The sequence below is a fragment of the Mirounga angustirostris genome, unplaced genomic scaffold (genome assembly GCF_029215605.1).
Source record: "Mirounga angustirostris isolate CCGP_5_RB_7025 unplaced genomic scaffold, mMirAng1.0.hap1 SCAF_10, whole genome shotgun sequence".
In the NCBI taxonomy this organism is placed as follows: Eukaryota; Metazoa; Chordata; class Mammalia; order Carnivora; family Phocidae; genus Mirounga; species Mirounga angustirostris.
Window position 1 is genome coordinate 109717202 of NW_026991718.1, and position 25448 is coordinate 109742649.

The window sequence follows — 25448 nt, forward strand, 5'->3', positions numbered from 1 at the left end:
TGAGACCCACTGTTTCCCAGAGTTCCCAGCAGGATTAAAGTCATCCCAGTGGTAATGACCTTGCTGTCCTCTTCCCCATCGCACTTCCCTCCCTCCTTCCCCAATGAAGGGAAGGTTGCCAGGAGGCAGAGCCGCGGGCCCTCGCTAACTTACAACATCAGCAGGATAGCTGGGATGATCAGGCCAGGGTTGGCGAGGAAAGCAAAGATCTTGCCCAGGAAGGTTGGAAAATCGTTTTCAATCGTCTCTTGGATGACATCATACATTCGGTTTTTCCCACTGTGAAGAGGAGAGAACACATGACAGCTCACAATACGAAGCTCGTGTGGCATGAGCAGCTGTGCCCATGTCCCCGTGGGCCCCAAGCTGCCACTCACCACTGCTTTCCTGGAAGAACCAAAGCTCTGCTCCAAAGGAACTGCACTTAAAACATGCCCCATGAGGGGCTGCCATTTGGCTCTGTCTTATAGCTAGTCAGCCCCCCGGGATTGGCCAGCGTTATGTCCTTGGTACCTCAGAACTTCTCAGCCTACATTGGTCTCCTGGGTGTGACACCTTCCTCAGCAAGATGAAAATGGATTTTCTCCTCTACTCTCCTGGGAGAAAATTGCCTGCCCGGTGGTTGTAAGATCAACATGGAGCTCCCTCTGGGCCCCTGGGGAAGGAAAGAGTTCTCCAGAGGCTTATGTGGGAGACAACCTCATGGGGCCACTCAGAAATACCTACAATTCGTCTTCAGATGATAGTTTCAGAAGATTGGATCACCTAGGACAGGTCGCAAGGGCAATTTTGATTTTCTTCAAATACCCAAGAACCATTATGCAAACTGACTTCCACAAATGCCTGCCCAGAGACTATGGTCCCCTGCAGGCTTTGGTTAGTGGTTTCAGGGCCAAGAAATGGACTTTAGGGCTTGAAGTTCCTGGTTCAAATCCTTGCTTCTTCATCTATTAGCTGTGGGACACCCTGGATAATTTACTTATTTTCTTTCTGCCTGTTTCTATCCGTTCCCTCGCTCTCCTCATTAGAGCTGTATTGTCCAGTGTAGCTATTAAAAATTTAAAAAATTGATTTAAAAAATTAAGTAAAATTAAAAATTCAGGTTTTTTTTAGTCTCACATTTCAAGAGCTCAATAGTCATGGGACTAGTAGCTACTATTTTCGAAGAGTAGATACGGAATTTTTTTTCATCACAGAGAAAATTCTACTGGACAGTGTTGCAGAGGTTTGATATCTTTGGCCAAGATACTGAAAATTTCTCTGTCCCAGTTTCCTCATCTGTATAATATAGTATAATAATTATATAGTATAATATGGTATTATAAGGATAATAATTGTATTTGCCTCAGAGGATTGTTTAGAGGGCGGAGATATAAATTTACATAAAACATTGTGTATGGGGCCATCAAATGATAAGTGCCCTCCAAAATGTGGCAGCCAGAAGCTTCATTTTTCTCTTCTGTAAAGAATTGATCAAGGATTGGCAAATAATGGCTCATGGGCCAGATTTGGCTTGAGACTTGTTTTCCTATGGCCTGAAAATGAAGAATGGTTTTTATGTATTTCAATGGTTGGGGAAAAAAAGAAGAATATTTTGAGATATATAAAAATTGAAGTAGGAGGGGCACCTGGGTGGCTCAGTCATTAAGCGTCTGCCTTCGGCTCAGGTCATGATCCCAGGGTCCTGGGATCGAGCCCCGCATCGGGCTCCCTGCTCCGCGGGAAGCCTGCTTCTCCCTCTCCCACTCCCCCTGCTTGTGTTCCCTCTCTCGCTGTTTCTCTCCCTCTCAAATAAATAAATAAAATCTTTAAAAAAAAATTGAAGTAGGAAATTCAAACTTTAGTGTCGCTAAGTAAAATATTGTTGGAACACAGCAATGTCTATTTATTTATATATGGTCTGTGGTTGCTTTTGTGCTCTAGGGGTTAACAAGAAATAATTGTGCCAGAGACCATCTCAGTGGCCATCTCAGTGCTTAGCGCTTTTAAGTGCCACGCTTATCACCATATTATGACATTCCATTAATTCCTTTTTTATTCTTATCAGTGCCAACTTGTCATGTAAAAACAAGAAAAGTGAATTTCACATGTTATGCTTTTAAGTCACAGTTAAGTGTGGGTTATTTTGTCCTTGAATCATGATGTATTAGATGACGTATTAGTTTCCAGTGGGTGTTATAACAAATTGCCACACAGGTGAGTTTAAACAACACAAATTTGTTCTCTTATAGTCTGACGTGTTTCACTGGGCTGACACCAAGGTGTTGGTAGGGCTGCACTCCCTTCAGAGGGAGGTTCTAGGGGAGAATCTGTTTCCTTCCTTTTTTTCAGCATCTAGAGATTTATTCCTGGCATTCCTTGGCTCATGGCCCCTTCCTCCATCTTCAAAGCTGGTAGCTAGAATCTTCAAATCTCTCTCTCCTTCCATGGTCACATCACTTTCTGTTTTCCTGCAGTCAAATCTCCCTGTGCCTTCCTCTTATAAGGACACTTGTGATTTAGGGCTCACCTGGATAATCGAGGATAATCTCTCCATCTCAAGATCCTTAACTTAATCACATTGGCAAAGGCCCTTTTGCTGTATAAAATAATGTCCACAGGTTCCAGGGATTAGGATGCAAATATCTTCAAGAGCCATTATTCAGCCCATCACCACATGCTCTCTGGTCCTTGAAGATTCACATTCATCCCACCTGCAAAATACATTCACCACCATCCCTACATCCCCCAAAGTTGCAACCCATTAGAGCATCAACCCACAGTCCAAAATCACATCTAAATATCATCAGCACAAAAGTCCCAAATTTCACTATCTAAATCACGTATAGATGAGACTTTGGGTATGATCCATCTTGGGGCAAAATTCTTCTCTCTCTGTGGACTCATGAGACTAGAAAACAAATTATTTACTCCCAAAATACAATGGTGGGTCAGCCATTACAGTAAAAGTTGGCAGTGTTACTGCCCATATGACATTCTTAAATACCTGGTGGGTCTTCCATGTATGTCATGGGAATTCAGTCCATTAGACAAGAGGGTCCCTCGCAGATCTTTGCTGGAGAATTCTATCTCTATGTTTGCCTTCTGCTGAGATGGTTGAGAAGATCACAGTCACAAGCTTAAGAAAATCCTCTGTGTGAATGAATATGCAGGTTTTTTTGATCCTTCAGAGGCACTAGCAAAAAGTTGCCCAGCCTGCCCCTTGGTTTTTTCTTTAGAACATGCTTTCCTGACAGTGAATCTGTTTTGAATGTCTTTTGCAACCTGGACAGGCTGAGAATTTCCCAAATCATCAAGATCTAGTCCCTCTTGGCTTATCAGTTCTTTTCTCAATTTGTCTCTTTCCTCTAACATTTTAGTATAAGCAGCAGGAAGAAACCAGGTTGCACCTTCAATACTTTGCTTAGAAATCTCCTTAGCCAAACATCCAAGTTCATTATTTACAGATTCAGATTTTTATACACCTGTAGGACATCATTCAGCTAAGCTTTCTGTCCTCTATATAGCAAGGACTCCCCTTTCCTCCACTTTCCAAAATGATGTTCCTCACTGACCAGTGGTGAAGTAATTAAATTGTGTTTGATTGCAGGAGCCGAAGAAATGTATCCGGAGAAAATAAACTTGCTTAAGACTTGGAGAATTTCCAGCAAAAGTAGCTGCTTGAAGAGTTGAGGACATTGAGAACAACGCTGTATTCAAAGGGAGGCAAATGATGTCAAATGGTTTTCCTTGGCTCTTGATGAGTCAGTAGATGTTACTGATGCTGCTCAGTTGTTTATTTGGGGAGTTAATGCCAAGTTTGAAGTGACTGAAGAACTGATTACTATGAATATACTATGTGGAACAAATAGGGGTGAAATTTTCTCAAAGAAGTTGAGAATACATTAATTCAGTACAACTGAATGGAATGGAATTCGGTACAACTGAAGTGAAGTGGCTCTGCTATGATGTGTTACAGTTGACAATGGTACAGAGGGCAGAAGAAGGCTTAGCTCAACAAATTTACAAAGCTTGTGAAATTTTAGGTGTGGACAGACGATGGTAATTCACTATCTTATTCATCAGTGGGTAATTTGCGGGAAAAATTTGAATCTATCCCGTGCAATTGCAGTCAATAGTGTCAATGGTGAGTTTCATTAGCTCTCATAAGTTAATCATTTTCCGATCTGTACATTTTGTCAGAAATGGATGCTGAGGATTCTGACTTGCTCTACTGCACAGCAGTTCAATGACTTAGCAGTAGTAAAGTTTCATGGGAATTTTTCTTCTAGGGTAGGAGATGTGTTGTCATGTCTAGTACAATGATGGACCCAGGCAGCAAAGGTGGCATTCTGAGCAGTAAAACTGATGTTTGATGACAGGAAACAGTAACTTTGAGCCCCTGTTATGTGAGATATTATTACCGCCTTTCCCCCAAGAATTCTTTTCATTGGTAGACCTATATTACAAAAAATTATACTCTATTATTATCATATCTTGAATTTTGTCAATAATAAAAACTTTGGGGGCGCCTGGGTGGCTCAGTCGTTAAGTGTCTGCCTTCGGCTCAGGTCATGATCCCGGAGTCCTGGGATCGAGCCCCGCGTCGGGCTCCCTGCTCAGTGGGAAGCCTGCTTCTCCCTCTCCCACTCCCCCTGCTTGTGTTGCCTCTCTCACTGTCTCTCTCTCTCTGTCAAATAAATAAATAAATAAATAAATAAATAAATAAATAAATAAAATCTTTTAAAAAAATAATAAAAACTTTGTGGCCATTTGTTTCTCTAATTATATAAGTATTTACATAATATTCTTGACTTTTTTCTCCTGATTCCCAAAGCCAAAAATATTTACCATCGGGCTCTTGCCAGAAAAAGGTAGCTGAGCCCTGTTGTAGATAATGCTTCCCACCTCATAGCCTTGTTATGAGTACCAGCTACCCCCAGCTTGGGCAGGGCTCAGGCTTCACAAACTCATATATATGCCTTCCCATGGAAATTAGCACTCTCCTTTAAGTACTTTGCAACTAATACACTAAATCCTCATAACAACACTATGACGGAGGCACTACAATTATTTCCATGTTATAGGCAATTAACTTGTGTAGGGAGTTAAGTAACTTCTCGAGATGACCCAGCTGGCAAAGGCCTGAGATAGAAGACTCTAGAGTCTATGCTCTGAGTCAGGGGGTTGAGAATATTTTTCTGGAAAGAGCTAATAATAAAGATTTTGGGCTTTGGGAACCAGATGGTCTCTATTGGAACGACTCCATTGCGCTGTTGTAGTGAGAAAGCAACCACAGATTATATGTAAGCAAATGGGTGTGGCTGTGCCTCAGTGAAACTTTAGTTACGAAAACTCTATGTTACGCAATGTTGCCCATCTCATCCATTGATGTCTGTCTGGATCTGGTTGAAACCCTAAGTCCCTCCCTGTAAAAGTGAATTTTTGTGATGTGAAGGGTCTAGTTTGAGCACTGACCATAAACCAAGTGGTCTCTTCTAGACACTGGGTATAAAGCAGTGAGAAAGGAAGCAAAAATCACACCCTCATGGACTTTACGTCCTGGTGAAGGAGACAGACAACAAACACGATAGATAAGCAAAAGGCCTGGCATTCTAGACGTTGATATGGAGATGCAATAAGCAGAAACAATGATGTGTGTGTGTGTGTGTGTGTGTGTGTGTGTGTGTGACATTTTAGTTAGGTTCTCTGGGGAAGGTCTCATTGAGAAGGTGACCTTTGAGAAAACACCTGAAGCAAGTAAGAGAGAGAACTGCTGCTGGTGAGTTTTGATCAGAAGGGTGATAGGAAAGTGGTGGCAGCCATTTCCTTTTGAGTTCCGTTTTCAGGTTCCTTTCCCTGCTCTCTGGCTGTAGGCTGTCAGGGCCTCTTGGGGTAGCAGATGAAGCAAGGGTGGGGCAGATGACAAGGGCCAGGCATGGCTCAGGCCCACTCATGTCTGGGGGCAGGTAGGCAGCCTGAGCAAAGGGGCCCTGGCATTTGCACCTAGAGCTCAGCCCTCCAAACCTTGCTTAGGAAGAAGTCAAGAGAGGCTTCTACTATTTCTATCATGTGGCTCTCCCTTCAGCCTGGCATCCCACGCCTTCTACAGCTCAGCACATTCTTCTCCTCTAGATCTAGCCGCCCCCCCCCCACCGCCCTGTTCCTTCCATCTGAACCCCTGTGCAGCCAGATCTCACTCTGCCATGAGCACTCCACTAACGTCTCCAAGCACCACGGCACTTGCTGGGGGGCACCCACCACAGGGCTTTATCTAGGTAAGTCCCTTCTAAACAGGAAAGTACCAGATCAGCATTTCCCCGTGTGTTGATCCACAACAGTAGGCACAGAGCCGGGACTAGAGTGAGCTGGGTGAGGCCCTAGGATGCACAACGTGGAAGGAGCTACTCATTCGTAGGATCATGCAAGCTCAGAGTCGGTGCCTCACCAACCTCACCCCACTCCCGGCCCTGGACGCATGTTACATGAAGAAAGAGTCTGTGGTCAAGAAGGATGGAAACGCTGGCTTGCACACATTATCTTATTGCACGATTCTTCCGATCCATTAATAAAGAGTGTGCCTTGAGCATTTCTAAGTGGGAAGGTGGCAGATAAAAGGGGCAGCATGTTCCAAACTGCTCGAACCACAGAACTCCTTCTTATAGGGTAGAGAGATGGCTTTGTTTGCAGAGGGTCTCACGCTGGGAAAGAGAGCAGCAGATGCATATTATTTTTCAATATACCTTCTTACATCATTATTTATATGTTCTTTATACAATGCCCAGTCTCCTAAACTAGTCTGACTTATACCCTGAACCAACAGTGCTGACAAATGCCCTGCAGAGCATGGGGACCCAGTCAAGAGTCTCAGTCGCTGCTTCCCATGTGAATGGCACTGATAAATGTATGGTTATTTCATCTGCAGAGTATCCCCCCCCCCCCCGTTACTCATCCCATGGTAAGGAAATCCAGGGCAGTAGATTATCCACATGTTAAAAGGTCAGAGCTGCGCTGTCCAGTATGGTAGCCATCAGCCATGGGTGGTTATTTACATTAAAGTAAATTATAATGAAATAAAGAAATTCAGTTTCTCGGTCCTCATTTCAAGTGCTCAAGAGCCACACATGGCTGGGGGCTACCATACTGGATCATGCAGCGATATAACATTTCCATCCTTGCAGAAAACGCCACTGAACGGCTCTGATGATTTGCCCAGAGCTCCATGGCCTTTTGCAGGCTGGTGTAACGCGAGGAGAGGACTTCTGAGCCAGTGCTCTGGGAGAGGAGCTGCTCCCATGCAACCGAGACTGTGCACCTGAATGGCCCGCAGTCGAAGGAGGGCGGGAGGGACATGATGGTGTAGGCCACTGGCAGGAGGCTGAGGAAGAGCACCAGCAACAGGAGGCCCATGTAGAAGTTGTTGGATCGGGAGGCTTTGAAAACACGTTCGTGGGGGACGTTGCTGCTCATCACTGCCCAGCACTGGAAGTACATGGAGGTCAGCAGGCGCAGCACGTTGATGCCTACCAGTCCTGGAGCATAGAAGGAGCCCATCCTGGAAGGGTAGAAACCGCACACCCGGTTGGCCCCACAGCAAGAGAGGCCAGGGAAGGATGACAGGAGGAAATGGGATCGATGGGTTAGGAGCATGAGGCCTCGATGCTTTCCCTGCAGGTCCCAAGGGCAGGGGTCTCCCATTTAATCAGGACATTTATCACCAAGCCATAAGCCACCCATTCCTCAGGAGAGGGAGACCTCCAAGCACCATTAGCTTGGGTTCTGACCACGAGGCACTTGGCAAATTATTTGGCCTCCTGTCTCTTTCTCCGTGGTCCCCCTAAAATAGCAGTGCTGCTCAGAAAAGTATCTGAAGTTCTTTTTTTTTTTTTTTAAGATTTTATTTATTTATTTGAGAGAGAGAGAATGAGAGACAGAGAGCATGAGAGGGAGGAGGGTCAGGGGAGAAGCAGACTCCCCGCCGAGCAGGGAGCCCGATGCGGGACTCGATCCCGGGACTCCAGGATCATGACCTGAGCCGAAGGCAGTCGCTTAACCAACTGAGCCACCCAGGCGCCCAAGTATCTGAAGTTCTTAAATGAAGAGAATGGGACACTGGCTTGCAGTGAGCCCTCAGCCTCTTAAAAGTCTTTGGCTGATATTATGCAGCCTTTTCTTCTAACCCCTGCCTCAGAGGAGGGAGCTCCTTGGCTCCTTTCCTCCTCCTCTCCTTCTTCTTTTCTTTTTTTTTTTTTTAAGATTTTATTTATTTATTTATTTATTTATTTATTTATTTATTTATTTATTTGACAGAGAGAGACACAGCGAGAGAGGGAACACAAGCAGGGGGAGTGGGAGAGGGAGAAGCAGGCTCCCCGCAGAGCAGGGAGCCCGATGCGGGACTCGATCCCAGGACCCTGGGATCATGACCTGAGCTGAAGGCAGTCGCTTAACCAACTGAGCCACCCAGGCGCCCCTCTCCTTCTTATTTTCTCCCTCCTTCCTCTTTCTTTCCTTTCCTCCTCTGCTTCTCCTCCCTCTCTCCCTTTTTCCTCCTCCTTTCTCCCCTCTCTACTTCTTCCTTTTTTCCTTCCTCCTTCTCATTCCCCTTCTATCTTCCTCTGTCCCTCTCCTTTCCTCTCTGTCCATGGTAGCACATGGGTGGGCCGGATATAGTCCTGGTTCTCATCTCGTCCTGCCTTCTATTTGTCATCTGAAAGGAGGCAGTGCGGAGGGGCCTGAGGATTTGTCCAGCCACTTCCCCCAGCTAGTTGGGAGGCCAAGCCTGGGATTCCAGTTTTCTGACTCCCCCAATGAGGTGGTCCCCAGACAAAATGCATAGCTCACCAGATCATTCCTTGGTTGAAGATCAAACCGAGTACATTTCCACTAATATCAAACTCAGCGTACGAGGGCTGCAGGGGGAGGCAGACAAAGAGAAAGGAAGTTGTTAGGCATTGGCAAGGCCCCATTCCCAGTCAACTGGCTAAGCCAGGGCCACTCTAGCCCAAAGAGCCTACACTAGTGACCCGAGAGAAACCTTGGTTTCAGGGTTCTGTTTCTTATTTATTTATTTTTTTAAGATTTTTTTTTTTTTTTTTTTTTTTTTTTTTTTAAGATTTTATTTATTTATTTGAGAGAGACAATGAGATAGAGAGAGCATGAGAGGGGGGAGGGTCAGAGGGAGAAGCAGACTCCCTGCCGAGCAGGGAGCCCGATGCGGGACTCGATCCGGGGACTCCAGGATCATGACCTGAGCCGAAGGCAGTTGCTTAACCAACTGAGCCACCCAGGCGCCCCTTTTTTTAAGATTTTATTTGTTTATTTGACAGAGAGAGACACAGCGAGAGAGGGAACACAAGCAGGGGGAGTGGGAGAGGGAGAAGCAGGCTTCCCGCAGAGCAGGGAGCCCGATGCGGGGCTCGATGTGGGGCTCCATCCCAGGACCCTGGGACCATGACCTGAGCCAAAGGCAGACGCCCAACCGGTGAGCCACTCAGGTGCCCCAAGTCTTGGGCATTTAAAATTTAACATTTAAAAATATTTTTTAAAACGTCTCATCTGCTGGGTTTTGTGTCCTGGTTAGAAAAATTGTCCTTACCCCAAGATTGTAACTTTATATATGCTTTCTTTTAGAAATTTATGATTTCATTTTTTGATTCATTTTTCGGTGATGAAAACTTTGATTTACCTACAATTTGTGTATTTAGGTGAAATGGGTGAGAGATATAGTCCCTCCCCCAGTGGTCAACCAGTTGTCTCCACCCTTTGTTATATAATCCTTCCTTTCCCACTGGGTTGAAAGACTGCCTTTTTCTTATGTTAATCCCCTACATTACATCATTAGTTTTAGATGTAGTGTTCCATGACTCATTGTTTGTGCATAACACCCAGTGCTCCATGCAGAATGTGCCCTCCTCAATACCCACCACCAGGCTAACCCATCCTCCCACCCCCTTCCCCTCTAGAACCCTCAGTTTGTTTTTCAGAGTCCATCGTCTCTCATGGTTCGTAAGACTGCCTTTATCTTAAACTAAATTTCCACATAGATTATTTCATATAGATTGTATTTCTGGATTTTCTGTTCTGTTCCATTGATAACTTTGGTTATTCCCTAGTACCGGTTTTGACTATTATAGCTTCATAATATATTTTAATATAACAGTAAGTCTAGTCCCTTTCATTTTGCTGTCTTACAATTTTTCCTGGCTATTTCCACATGTTTATTTTTAGAATGAACTTTAGTATTATTTGGGGATCTTGTTGAACTTATAAATTAATTTGAGGGCAATGACATCTTAGCAGTTTCCTGTTGTCCTATTAAAGATGGCATCCTCTTTGAGCATGAGGTTCATTCACCCTTGTTCTCAGATGAGGTTGCGAAATTTTCCTCACCGTGAGGAGGAGGTGAGTAGGCTCGTGTAAAATTGTGGCTGGTGATTAAAAGGAAAAAAAAATATGACAGAAACCTGTACTGGAGCCCTTACCTAGGTCAGCTACCCTACTGCAGGCCACGATGAAGAAGACACAGGTAAACAAGATATGGAGCTCAGTTAAGGGGAAGTGTCCCCCAGCCCCCCAAACAACAGTGACTAATAGGGTCAGGGAGTGAGATGTTGTGGAAGAGACACACACAGGACAGATGAGGCCAGACATTCTGCCATATCACAGAGGGCCACCACAGAGAGGAAATGACACACATTTAGAATGAACAGTTTCTCAGGTCGGGGGTGGGGGTTGGAGAGAAGAGTGTCCCAGGTGGAGGGAATAAGTCCAAAGAGGTTTCTCAAAGCATTTTTTTTTATTCTTATGTTAATCCCCTACATTACATCATTAGTTTTAGATGTAGTGTTCCATGACTCATTGTTTGTGCATAACACCCAGTGCTCCATGCAGAGCTCCATGCTCCCTCCTTGCTTCCTTCCTTCCAATGGTTACTGTGTTCTTGGTTTCTTCCAAGACTTTCTGAAACATTCACATCCACATCTGCCCTCTCCCACCCCAGGATTTCATTACAATCTCAAAAATTAAGAACTACCACTTCCAGGGCACCTGGGTGGCTCAGTCGGTTAAGCGTCTGTCTTCGGCTCAGGTCATGATCTCAGGGTCCTGGGATTGAGCCACAAGTCAGGCCCCCTGCCCCCACCATTTGTGCTCGCTCTCGCGGTCTCTCTCTCTCAAATAAATAAATAAAATCTTAAAAAAAAAAGAACTACCATTTTGCCTTATCCACTTTGGTTACCTTTCCTATCATTTGCTCAGTGTGGACTCCAAAGGATGGTGCTCTTTGCCTTCCCTAATGAAAGTTGATGCCACTTTGGCATTTCTCTACTACCCGTCTGCTTAGCACCGAAGCATGTGAACTACCTTTCTCAAGGCCAAATGCCTCCATTTCCCAGAGAGGAAGGTCACATTGTTAATTACATAGGGAAAAGGTGGAGTTTTCTTCTAGGAAGGCAAATAGGACACTGAAAGGAAATACAGAGGAAATGCTTCACTACTTTGCAGAGCAGAGAGTGACATCAATTATCCAAATGAATGCCCAGGAATGCATCTGACTATATCAGATAGGATGGTTGCGACGCCCCTTTGCAGGATGTTCATGAAACCGTGACCTACAAATCCAGCCTCCAGGTCCCAGCACCAGCAGTAGTTCATGAACCGGACAAAACAAGCCCGCAGGAAGTCCCCCAGCAGGATGGTGATGTACGTTACCAGCATGTCAGACACCGTCAGCCTCATGAATTCCTGCAAGGGGGAGCACAGAAAAAGGTCATGGTCAGGGTCAAACCTTGTCCACTTTTCCCAGTTGACTGCAGCCATGCAAAGTCTTCCCCACCCACCCGAATCTTCTCTGTGACCTGCTGGTTCTTGGTGGCAGAGAGGTGGTGCCAGAAAAAGGACCCCAGGCTTTGGAAAATGCTTATTTTTAGGTCCCAGCCTTACAAGTTACAAATCATATTGCTTTTGGAATAGTCTCTGAGCCTCTCAAAGCTGATAATGATATCAACCTTGCAGGGTTATTGGGAAGCTTAGTGATTATGCATGCAAATTGCCTGGCACATTGGCAGTGCCCAAGGTAGGGTAGTTATCAGCACTATTGCACAGAGAGGGTATCTGAAGGCTCCCTCCTTGCTTCCTCCACCTCCTCTGAAATGTAGCTGCCCCTAGCTAAGACTGAATCTGACCATCGTCCCTGTGGACAAGAGCCAGCATTCTTCATCTCCTGCTAATTGGATTTTTGGCTTGTTATACAGAGATAATAGTGCAGGTTTTTTCATGAGCCACATAGTGGAAGAGCCAAAAGCAAAGTTTTCTCTGCTTTATAGAGTGTATATAATTTATTAATTTAAAAAAATGGAAAAGATCTACCAGGGATCATCACAACCTTTAAGACATCTATCAAATAGCCTTGGAGTGCCTAGAGGGCCCAGGGTCTGCTTTATTCATTTTTGTATCCTTCAGGATGATTAATGAATATTTGCTGGATGAACGGCTGTTGAGTTTTCAGGATTATCCTTCAATAAGAATTCAAGTTAATGCTCCTAAGTAACAGACAAGTCAACATGTATCAGGCCTCTTCTTCTGTGTAAGGTTATGCTCTGGGACCTGGGGTGGAGGTGGTGGAGGATACAGGTGAGCAGGATGTAACAGCTCAAACCCATCATTACTGACAAGTTAGAAAGAGACAAGCTTTAATCAGTGTTGGGAACAGTGATGGGCATTCAGGGAGGAGGGCAAGAGAGACGTCTCTCAAGGGCGTGAGATAGGAAATGAGAAATCCTATTGCGGAATATTCCGAAGGAACCACGTAGGTAATGAACTCTCTTTTGCCTTCTAAGGAGGGTGGGTTTTATTGACTTGAAGACTCTCTCTCTGTTATACCCTGTGATGGCTTTAGAAATGCAGGAGTTAGGGAAGCCGGTTTGCTTTGTACATTAATGAAGAGGAGGATTTCAAGAGTATGGGGGAATGTGGACTGGAGGAGACCAGAAATGGTGAGTCTGAGCCCTCCATGGAGGACCTGGGGAGAAAAGGCCCCCAGGACCCCGGGAGAAGGACACTCTGCTACAGGAAAATATCTGCTGGTGGATTTATAGGCAGGGTTTGATGGACTGTGTGATGTAATCTCTTCCTTCATTGTACTTCACCATCCTCAGTTAAAAACACTGCTTTCTAGTGCTCTATGTGATTGGGTTCTTCAGGGAACTCATGAAGAAGTAATAAACTCTGCATCTCAGTGTGGTGGCATATGAAAGAAAACCCTGTGCAGGAGATGGAGTTGAGGAAGAGAAGGCAGCTGATCCCCATGTTACCTGTGAATTCTTCAAGTTTCTGCCTAGGAAGGCAAAGAACATTAGCCTTTGAAGTCCATACTGTGCAAGCTACAGGAATAATGGTGACAGTGCATAAGGAGAAATGGTAGTTGTTAATTTTTGAGACTAATGAAAACCATTAATTCTCTTTACAAAGATGCACAGATGCATATATACACAAATCCTGCATCCATTTTTAGGAGTATTTATTCCTTATTTCGAGGTGGAGAAACTCAGGCTTTCAGTGAAATTTGCAGTAAGACTCTAAATGAATCCAAGTGGTATTAGGCTGATGAATGGAGCATGTGGAAAAATATGTGGGATGCTGAAAAAAAATGAGAAAGAGAAAAGGTAGACGTTTCCTAAGAAATACTGGCTTGACATTTTGGTGGCTTAAAAATAGAAACATCACGAAAGAAATAACAAAGAACTGAGAACAGAGATCACTTTTGCAGGAGAGCATAACTACTCACAATGCCCACGGCTGTCTCCCAGCAAGAACCCCGGGGCACATCTGCAGGGTGCAGGGGTGGCCGGGGGACACTCTCGTTCCAACCTGAGGAGTTGTAATAGTTAAACAGTGTCCAGTGAGTGATGTTCTTTATAGTCTCTTCATTAGAAAGCTAGAATGGAAGATGGAGATGTGGGGTTGGAAGGAGCCAGGGATGGTTCAACTGTTTCCACGGGAACAACAATTAAAGTCAGAACATGCCACCATTCTACCACATAGCTTCTGCCCTACCCCTCAGCAGTCTCTACAGAAATGCCCTCCCCAGCCTTTCAGTCTATACAGGAGAGGGGGGCATTTGGCTGATGTCCTTGGGTGTTTTCCATGAAGTTCTTTTCTAAGTTATTATCTGTCCGTCCATCCATCCATCTATCCATCCAACCATCTTCCAGTCATTCATTCATTCTTCTTCTTTTTTTTAAAGATTTTATTTATTTATTTGACAGAGAGATAGAGAGCACAAGTAGGCAGAGTGGCAGGTAGAGGGAGAGGGAGAAGCAGGCTCCCTGCTGAGCAGGGACTGCCGATGCAGGGTTCCATCCCAGGACCCCGGGATCATGACCCAAACAGAAGGAAGACGCTCAACCGACTGAGCCACGCAGGCGCCCCTCATTCTTCTTTTGAGAGTAATATTTTTCAGGGTCTATTCTGGGCAGGTAAGGTAGTGGTGACACAAGAGTGAAAAAGAGAGACAGCCTCCCTCAGAAAGTTCACAGTCTAGGAGGTGACAAAGATGAACAATTATAAAATAGAGTGATAAGAGCTATGGGAAATACTCTCTGGGGACCAAGGAAATCCACATCAGACCATGGGGCCACAGAGAACTTCCTGGAGGCAATGACATCTGAGACAAAACCTCAGGGAGGGTTAGTCAACGAGACAAACATGGGGAGAAGCGTGGAGAGACAGGCAAGAGAAAATTCTGTCCCATGGAGGAAATGTGAGGCTCAGGAGAGAACAGCTCACTGGGGTAGGAGGAAAACCAGAGATGAAGGTGGAGGGGTAGGCGAGTGACTTCCATACTTAGAATCTTCCAATAGTTTTCTGTTAAACTCAGGTAAAAGTTCATACAGCTAAATAATGAGGAGGAAGGGGTGGGGAAGAGGACCATCATCATCTGACCCTTCCCTTAGGTTCATTTCCCCCTTTTTCCCTCCACTCCAATCTTTGGCATCCTGCAGTTCCTTGTTTGCATCAGCTGTTCCCTCTGCTTTTTCCAATGTCTGGTAAGACTCCCCAGGTTGGGCGGGGGAAATCTGGAGTCCCTCTATGGACTGCCATGCTTCCCTGAGCTTGCCCCCACTGAAGCACATGCCACAGCATGCTGTATTGAATGAGTCTGTCTCCCAGCCTAGATGTGAATACCCTTGGAACAGGACTGTGTCTTGCTGTCTGCTGTACCCTCAGGGCCTGACATAGTGGGTGCTCCATAACCATCTAGTGACCAGTGATGGAAGGTTGGGTCAACCATGACATATCATGTCAATGGACACTTACTTGGCTGGTAAACATTTATGGCAGCTATGATGCAATATAGGAAAGGCTGCAGATAAAATATTAAGGATACCAAATGACATGTATATGATGTAAAAAAGACTACCTAAGAAAAAAGACAGTAAAGACCTGTAGCAAAATATTAACAGTGGTTGTCTTTGGCTCATAGGATTCTGGGGATATAGATATATCTTTTTCTTCACTGTACTTTTCTCAATTTTCTAAAATTTCTTTAGTTAATAGGAATTACGCATAAGGAAATTATAGTTGAAAAAGGAAATTTGGTGGGCACCAGGGATTGGGGGAGTTTGTGGTCTTTACCTTGAGGTGAACATCATCCATCAGGGCCAAGAGAAATGTGTAGAGGTTCCCCAGGAAGAGTGCAAAGATGCGTCCCAGCTGCCACTTCAGTCCAATGCGTGGGTGATAATTCTCCAGGGCAGCAATGGTTTCAAACAAAGGGGGGCAAAACATACCAAGCAGGGACATCACAATTTCTACCTGAGAAATCAGGAAAGCCTGGATTACTCATGTCATCAATATCACTTGCTTCGCCACCATCTCTGTACTCCCCAGGGCCATGCATCTCCATCTCCTTGTTGACTCCTCCTCTGCCTCTGGAGATGCTCTCAGGTCTCCACAACTTGCTGTGTGACCTTGGCTAAGGCACCAATATGCCTGGAGCAGTCAGCATATATCTCACATATCATAACTCTGTGACTGGTTGCCATCATGATTGTTGCTATCAGTATTGATAAAAATAGCAATTTTTCTTTTTTTTTTTTTTAAGATTTTATTTATTTCTTTCACACACACACACACACACACACACAGAATGAGTGGGGGAGAGGGGCAGAGAGAGAAGCAGGCTCCTGGCTGAGCAAGGAGCCCGACACGGGACTCGATCCCAGGACCCTGGGATCATGACCTGAGCTGAAGGCAGATGCTTAATCAACTGAGCCACCCAGGCGCCCCAAAATAGCAAATTTTCTTTGAGAAATAAATGAGTTAACATATGGAACAGTGCTTTGTGTTCTGTAAAAGTCATGAGCTGGGCAAGAGTCACTGTGGTAGCTCTTATCTCAGGAACATGGAAGACAGGAAGCTGAGATCACAGAAGGGAACTAACAGCAGAGGGATGTGGTAAAGAGTATGGCATCTGGAGTCAATTCTCTGGGTTTGAGCCCCAGCTCTATCACTTGCTGGCTTTGTAACTTAGGAAAAGTTATATAACTTCTCTGAGTTTCTTGTTTCTTCATGTGTAAAGTGGGAATGACAGTTCTTGTTGTGAGAGTCAGAAGAGATCGTGGACATAAGTCTACTAGCCTAGAGCCTGGTAAGCACTAAATTTTGGCTCCAATTTTGGGAGAATCCTGACTCGTATAACTGAACCTGATCATGGTAGAACTTTTTTTTTTTTGTAACTAAAACTGCTTATTTAGTGGAGAGTAAATCCTTGAACTGCTGACCAAAGTGCAGGTGGGTCAAATCTTCTGGGCTGGTTCTGACTCCCTTATACGCTATCACACTGACTGTTGACTTGCCTTCTTACCACTTTCACACCTGTTCATGCAGTGCTTCACATCTGGAGGGCCATCACCGCACCACATCCATCACTGCCCTTCTTCACATGTTTGTTTAATGCATAGCCTAATTCCTGCCTTTGCCACAAAATCCCCCTGCCTCTCCAGCTCACAAAGAACTCTCCACCTGCCACACCTCTGTAACCCAAAATGTCTTAGTTGATCACTATTCCTGCCCACTGCTGTTTGTGCTTTGGTTTATTCTTGTCAAGTCTGCTTCCTAAGGAAACTGCAATCCACTTAAGGGCAGAATCCATCTCAGGCATCTTTTGGATCCCCCTATTAGTTTGGTGACCTGATGTTTTAGATAAGTTAATTGTAAATAGCATGTAGCTTAAAAAAATTCATTGTGATTATTATTGCCTTTATTTTTTAAAAGATTTTATTTATTTACTAGAGAGTGAGAGTGAAAGAGAGAGCACAGAAGGAGAGGGAGAAGCAGATCCCTGCTGAGCAAGGAGCCTGATGTGGGGCTTGATCCCAGGACCCTGGGATCATGACCTGAGCTGAAGGCAGATGCTTAACCAACTGTGCCACACAGGCGCCCCTATTATTGCTTTTAAACTGTAGCTTTAATCCATTTACATTTATTGTAATCACTGACATTAATTCTATCTGATTTTATGCTTTCCATTTGTCCTACCAGTTGCACATTTCTTTTTCTATCCTTTTTTGCTTCATGGGAAGAGATAGATTTTCTTATTATTTAATTTATTTAGCTCATGATTCTGTGGGTCCGTATTTTTTCTCTGGGCTTAGGTAGGTGGTTCTTTTGCTGGCCTCACGTGGATTCATTCATGTATCTATGGTCAGCTGATGGTTGATGGCTTCATTCATATGTCTGGTAGTTGACTGGCTATCGTGGAGAGTGATGAGATAACTGGGCCATGTGTCTCTCATCATTCAACAGGCTAGCCTGGAACTGTTCACATGGTGGAGGTCTCAGGGTTTCCAAGAGGGCAAGTTCCAATACACAAGCATTTTTCAAGTCTGCTTATATCATGGTTGCTATTGTCTCATTGCTAAAGCAACTCACATGGTTAAACTAGCTGGATTCCAAGGGTGGGGAAATAGATTCTACCTCTTCATGAGAGAAGCTAGAAAATCATATTGCAAAGAAATATAGGATTATAAGAAGGGGAAGAACTTGTAGCCATTTTGCCAACTACTAAAGATATTAAATTCCCAAGAGATTTATGAGTTCAATATAATCACAATGAAACTTTAATGAGTTTTATTGTGAATCTTGATAAGAGAACTCACTCTGCCAGACATCAAGACATACTTCAAGGCCATAGTTTATCAGTGTATTTTTTAGTGCAGGAACAGATAAATAAACCAATGGAATAGAATAGAGAGCCCAGACTCACACTCACACATTAACAGATACTTGATTTATGATGTATGGCACCGTAGAGCTGTGAAGAAAAGATCACCTTTTTAATAGTGGGTGCTAAGACAACTTACTATTCAGTTGACTGACATGCTAATTATAATCCAGCCTTGACAACCTATAAAAGCCTAATAAGAGGTGACTCTTTGTTCAAACTTAACTGGAAAGGGATGTAATTTCACTTTTTAAAACATGTCTTATAATCCGGATTTTCAGTAATTCAGCTGAATTGCATAGGAACCAGTATAATTTCCATGTTTGCCCTCAGTATTCACTTCTACAGAGATGTCCTTTTTACCTCATTTCTTTCATACCAGCTGACATTTTGCATTTTGGAGAATTCCTGGGATCGTTTCACCACAAAGTAAATGAGGTACCCACTTCCACACAAACAGCAGATGATAAGAAAGTTGGCCAGGACCCGGAGAAATCTTGTCAGATGGATATTTTCTTCTTTGTTACTCTCTTGTTCATCCACTATTGATTCCTTAATGTGTGGAAATAAGATGTGAATAATGACAGGCCAGGAACCAATGGGAACCATCATTGTTGGCTTCCTGAGATGACTACTTACTATATTTTCATAAATGAAATAATACAGAGGAGGTAGGGCAGAGCACTCTTGCCCTATGGGGAATTATTTTCTTTTTTCTTTTTTTTTTTTTTAAGATTTATTTATCTATTTTTAGAGAGAGAGCGAGAGCACACAAGAGGTGGGGAGGGCCTGAGGGAGAGGGAGAGGGAGAGAGAGAATCTCAAGCGGACTCCACACCCAGCATGGAGCCCCACATGGGGCCCAATGAGGGGCCTGATCCCATGACCCCAAGATCATGTCCTGACCCCAAATCAAGAGTCTGATGCTCAACTGACTGAGCCACCCAGGCACCCCAAGTATTATTTTCTTTAAGAAGATAGATCGTGTTGGGGTGCCTGGGTGGCTCAGTCATTAAGCGTCTGCCTTTGGCTCAGGTCATGATCCCAGGGTCCTGGGATCGAGTCCTGCATCAGGCTCCCTGCTCCTCGGGAAGCCTGCTTCTCCCTCTCCCACTCCCCCTGCTTGTGTTCCCTCTCTCACTGTGTCTCTCTCTGTCAAATAAATAAATAAAGTCTTTGAAAAAAAAAAGAAGATATATCTTCTTTTGTTATTGCCATTTTGGTACATGTGATAACAAAAGCTTAGATTTATTGAATACTTACTGTATGCCAGATGTGGTGCTAAACACTTGCTTTGCATCATCCCTCCTAATCCCAGTAACAAACCAATGGAGTAGTTTCTATTATTACCCATGTCATAGATACTATGGCCCAGAGAGATCTCAGCAATTGTCTGACTGGGATTGTTTTAAAACTATAGATCAAATAGATTAAATGAGATGTTAACAATACTGAGTCTTCTAATCTGGGGGCCAGCAAACATTTTCTATTAAGAGCCATATAGTAGGGGCGCCTGGGTGGCTCAGTCGGTTGAGCGTCAGATTCTTGATTTTGGCTTGGGTCATGATCTCAGGGTTGTGAAATCGAGCCCTGAGTAGGCTTCCAGGTTCAATGCGGAGTCTGCTTGTCCCTCTTCCTCCCCCAGCTTGTACTCTCTCTCTCTCTCTCTCAAATAAATAAACTTTTTTTTTTTAAAGAGCCATATAGTAAATAGTTTTGGCTTTGCAAGCCATGTGGTCTCTTTCACAACTACTCAGCTATGCCATAGTACATGAAAACAACCACTGACAATATGGAAATAAATAGGCATGGTTTTGTTTCAATAAAATCTTATTTCCAAACATAGGCAGCAGGCTGGATTTGCCCCTGGGTCATAATTTATTGATCTCTGTCTAATCCATGAACATGGTATATCTCCATTTATTTAGGGTTTCTTAATTTTTTTCAGAAATGCCTTATATTTTTTAGTGTAGCAGTCTTGTATATTTGTTGTTGTTGTTGTTAACTCTATGCCTAAGAATTTTATGTGATTTATGTAATTTTATTGTAAATAGGGTTAAAATTATTTTCTAGTGGTTTGCAGTTGTATATAAAAATACAATAGTCATATATATGTGTGTATATATATATAATATATATATATATATATATATTTTTTTTAAGTAGGCTTCACTTCCAGCATGGAGGCCAATGCAGGGCTTGAACTCATGACATGAGATCAAAATCTGAGCTGAGATCAAGAGTCAGATACTTAACCGACTGAGCCACCCAGTCACCCCTAGATTTCTTATTATAAACTTTTCATCCTGCATCAGTAACTCTCTATGAAGACAGAAATAGTATGTGCCAGACCCAAGAGAGTAAATGAGGTCTCCTGATTACCAAAGTACCTGGAAGGAGACTTTTCTAATCAATGAACAGTTACTGTATTCAGGTTCAGGTTTAACTAATTTATCAAGCAGTTAATATGCACTAGCTCATGCAGTTTTCATATGTGCTCTGTTATTTAAGGTTATTATCTCTGGTTTTAATAGACTCAGAGAAAAAGCCTTCACCTTGCCAGATGTTCAAAGTGTTTCATAGACATGACCTTTTTTGTCTCTCTTGGGTAGGCCTGGAGGAAGAGGCAAAGCCCCTTTGACCCCTCTCCGGTGCTTGGATGTTCTGCCAGTGGCGCCCCACCCCCCCGGCCGCCCCATTCCTGGGAGAAGGAAAAGGGAGGAGAGCCCAGCCAGCTCCCTGCGCTACCCACTGCCAAGCTGTCAGGACTGTAGGCTCACAAAACCCATGTAGTGAGCTGCTGAGCCCAAGCTCTGCTCCTGGTGGGCGTACCTGCCATTTGTAGGCATTGGTGAGTGGGTAGCTACCAGGAAGGGCCAGAAGAGAACAGAAGGAAGAAGAAAAGACAAGTGTGTTGTAAATCTGACCTTTGGCAGGTCCTGGGGGAAAGAAAGTCTGACTGATCAGACAGGAGAAATATTGAACTATCAAGAACTCTGGATGGTTTTTACAGACATGGAGGAACAAATAAGGTGTGCTGCACTTCAGCATACTAGTTTCTGCCTTCATTCATTTGTTTACCCTTAGGTTCGCTTTTATTTTATAAAATAGAGATGTGTAGACCACTTCACATATCTTTCGTGAACAAATTAATGAGATAATTAAGTAGGCAGTTGCTGCACATTTAATTGACGCCCCCCCCCAAACCAGGGTTCTCAACTCTTTCTGGGATTTCTAATCACTCAGGGAGCTTTTAAAGAATTCAATGCCAGGAATCCCCCAGCCCCTGACCAATTATACCAGAATGTCTGGGGGTTTGGGCCCAAAAGATTTTTAAAGCTGCTTAGGTGATTCAAACATGCATCAAAGGTTGAGAACTGCAGCCCCAAATGAGTCCTTCCAGGTTCTCTGGCAGAAAAGAGTTCCACGAGGAAACAGTCAGGACCAAGTCCCAGCATCCGTGATTCTCCGCCATATTAGGAAACAGATGGTGGGTAATAGCCTAGAGCATTCTTTCTTGAAGGCTTGAGAGCTAGGATCACACCTCTGGTGGTAAAGCTCTTTCCACAAATTACTTGGGGATATTATTTACCATGCCCCATGCTCATTAGGTGAAGTCTCCTAATGAGCAGAGGGACCCAAAGTTCCCCCAGGACGTGGGAACTACCCTGGGGCGCCTACCTTGAAGCTGGTGGTGATGGAGGCGTATTTGTTGTCAGCTGTCTCTGAATTCCCAATCAGGTAATCCCAGCTGGTGAACATCTTGAAGCTGAATGTGAAGTTAGCACTCTCCCCATCGCTTGCACTGCCCTGGGTATTGCTGGCCATCCTGTAGGGTGCATACCACTGCTGTTAGCCCAAGGGAACCTTGGCCTCAGCTGGTCTGGGGCACAGGTAGCAGGCATCCAATGAAGAGAAAGAGCCAAGATGATTCGAATTGAACTAATGATAGCCAGGGTGCCTTCCAACCCAGATCAGAGTCCACAGCAAGCACGCATGGTATCATCTGGATAATGAACCACTGAGCCGTGTTTTCTACTCTGACATCTGTTTTCCTGTGGCTTGACTTATCTGCCAATGTTGTTTGAGAACCCTTTATGGGGACTCTATTCTCAAGCAGGAACAACCCCTTCTAATTCACCTATTTTCTTGAACAGAAAAGATATTTATTTTCTGATATAAAATCCAACAAGCCTTGAGGTAGTTACTGCAACCAGTGACATGTACATCCTTCTCTTAAGCAAACTAGGTTGAAAGTCCCTTGGACCTGCCTCGTTACCTACCCATTTTATCCTCCCTATCCTCATGCTTGCTGTAGGAATCAGAATTCCAAGCAGGTCCTCTATCAGATACAGCATGTGTACAGGAGAGTTTGTGCCTCTCTATCTTATGTGTTGGCTTTTGGGATTTGCTACTCCATGGGCTTAGTTGACTCAGAGTTTTGGTTCATCAGGGAAACCTTCTGTATCCCTATACTTATCTGGGATAATAACAGGGAACATTGCAATAACATGAGGGCTAAGAATAAAAGCAAGCCTATTTCCTCTGATAGATCTGGCAGGGCAGCCACCCATCATCCAGTGGTGACTATCACATGCTGGGCAGTCCCTCGCGAACAGTAGTGTTTTCCCCTGAGATGATGTGACAGAAAGCCATGCTAAGCCTGCATGCTGCCTTTTTGGAGTTTCTAACCCCTGCTCAACTCCTCTCCTGCAGACACAGCTACCTGTGCTCTTCTGGGAGGAATGACCTCATGTGGCCCTGCTGAAGGGGGGGTGGGCCCTGGTAGTCAGGTTTGTGCAGGAGACTGTACCTCCTCACCCTGCACCAGCCTGTGCTGATTGGGGTCCCCTGGCTTAGAAGAAGGCTATTCATGGGCCAAAGTTTTTCTTCAGAGGATATAAATTAAGAGACACAGACATATTAAAAGGCCGTTTCTGACCACAGAGACAGGTAGAGTTGGGGCCAGAGAGGACACCATGGTTAATCACACCACATATGTTCTTTTGAGTTTTTTACATGCAAGCTAGAGTTAAAGAGGAGCAGAAGAGTTTTTCTGAGGAAGCTGAGCTCTGGGGAAAGCAAAAACAGACTTTGAAGACTTCTCCAGCCTTACTTTACCAGGTACCTGCTCACTCTCAAACCACACTGGCCTTTTGACATGTTTTGGAACTCACTAGGGTATTTGCTGCCTCAGGGCCTTTGCATATGCTCTTTCTTTGTGTAAATTGCTGTGCCCCAGACTTACAGTGTGACTGGCAGTTCTCAGCATCTTGTAAAGATGTTTCCATCCCATTTCTCAAAACTTCCTGTATTACCCTGTTTATGTCTTTTATATCACATATGACAATTCATATCTGCTTTATATGTCTCCTTGTTTTCTCTCTAAATTCCCACAGGAAGGTAAGGAGGCACAGACTGGGCTGTTGTGTGAAGAAAATGAAAAGTCTGTAAGAGAGATGGTCGTACTTACGATCTAATGACAATCATCAGGCTATAGCCGAACACGCTGACCCCCACCATAAAGTACGCCATGGGCAACCTGTACCTCAGCCACCCGATAGTCCTCTGGTTGTTGTAGAAGCCATAGAAGAGAGCAGAATACTTGATGTAACCCTGTGGGACAGGTCCAAATGCTCTGGGTTTGTAAGCTTAGCACGGATGGTCATCAGACGCTGTCATTCTACCTGGGATTTCTTTCTCAGGGGTTTAATGGGAGTCTGAGGGGTGAAAGGAAGAATTCTGGGTGTCCTTGTTCTTCCTTTAACTTCCCCCAGTTGCTCCAGAGTCTATCCATGTCTCCACGTCTCTCCTTCATTCTCTTTATTCTCCATTATATAGAACGCATACAGATACAGAACGAGAAGGAAGCGTTGCTAACATTCCGGATACAATTAGGGGGAAAGGTGTGCGTGTGCGTGTGCGTGTGTGTGTGTGTGCACATGCACAAAGAGCTCCAAATTCTTTCCCCCTCACATTTCCAGGGTCTTACTGTAACACTCTGGAAGTAGGCGGGGGTCTGTGAGATTTCTCAGTACAAAACTTACAAAGAAAATGATACATTTACAAGGCTTACAGTCTAATCTGAACCTCAAGTTTTGTTTCGTTTTGGTTTTTAGGTATAATTGGCTTTAGGTATAATCAGTACACTTTTCAGGTGTAATAATTAGCTTAGAATTTTAGCGTTTCTTTTACGTCTTTGCTGAAGGTAAAACGGGATTATTCTGGCCTCACACAGATACGGAGTTGGAAAGGGGAGGCAAATCTTAATAGTCTTTTCATATACTTGAGGCTGTTTCTTCTTTGATATACCTAAACTCAATAATAAATAGTCATCCCCTATTAGTTGTAATGGGGAACCTGAATCACATAATAAACTTTTCATACCTTGTTACATTAAAATCCACTGCACTCCCCAAAATACTAATTGAAAAGAGAAAAATACTAACTTTGCAGTAGAGAATTCTGACAGATGCTACTTTACCCAAGAGATTATTTAAAAAAAAAAAATTTAAAAAAAAGAAAAAAACTTTACCATTGGTAACAACAACAACAAAACAGAGGATTATTGTTGAATAGATTCAGTTTGTTTTGGGCAGATAGGATGTTTCCATAGGGGTCCTTGAGCAAAATAAAGAATAAAAGAAATCCTTAGTGGTAGTACACAGTAGTAATAGTAGTATATATAATACTTAGTAGTATAGAAGTGCAGTAGTTATTTGCAACACCCTTACTCCAAATGACTTGGAAAAATACTCCAACTCACTTCCACACATACCTGAGAAGTATGAACCTGACCTGAACTTGAACCTGAGCATGAATGATGGCAGCAGCAATGACCTGTTGCCTGAACCATCACAGCCAGGCTTCCCAGCCTCAGGAACTCCTTGGAGCTGCAGACCAAGCCCCACAAAGGCATAGGGGTGAGGAGACCCAGAAGGAGGGAGGGGTGTTCCAAGCCGTGTCCTGAGCAAAAGCAGTGGGGCACTGGTATGTGATGCATTCAGGGACTTCCCCCAAACTTGATAAATATTGGAACTTAAAGTATGAGGTCTGAGACAGAAATGGAGCTGGAGAGGGAGGGAGCAGCCAGGTGGTGAACAGTTCTTTCTTAAACCTGATTTAAAACACTGGATTTTATTCCATTTGGGAATGGGAATAAATGAATATCAGATGTAGGGAAGCAATGGGGGCAGGTTTGCATTTCAGAAAGATCACTCTGGCAGCAGAGGGAATGAAGATTT

The 25448-nt window shown here is 44.0% G+C and overlaps 1 protein-coding gene across 1 annotated transcript in view; it reads right to left on the bottom strand.

Annotated features, from left to right (window-relative positions):
• TMC2 (transmembrane channel like 2) overlaps positions 1-25448 on the bottom strand; it is a 61870-nt gene that overhangs the window by 7346 nt on the left and 29076 nt on the right. Inside the window, exons 8-16 of the mRNA XM_045886232.2 lie at positions 23678-23820; positions 21886-22033; positions 18569-18757; positions 15616-15795; positions 13766-13915; positions 11596-11724; positions 8824-8891; positions 7295-7534; positions 154-279 (exon numbers count right to left, since the gene is read on the bottom strand). Coding sequence (XP_045742188.1) covers positions 154-279; positions 7295-7534; positions 8824-8891; positions 11596-11724; positions 13766-13915; positions 15616-15795; positions 18569-18757; positions 21886-22033; positions 23678-23820 — 1373 coding nt within the window. The remainder of the gene's footprint in view (positions 1-153; positions 280-7294; positions 7535-8823; positions 8892-11595; positions 11725-13765; positions 13916-15615; positions 15796-18568; positions 18758-21885; positions 22034-23677; positions 23821-25448) is intronic.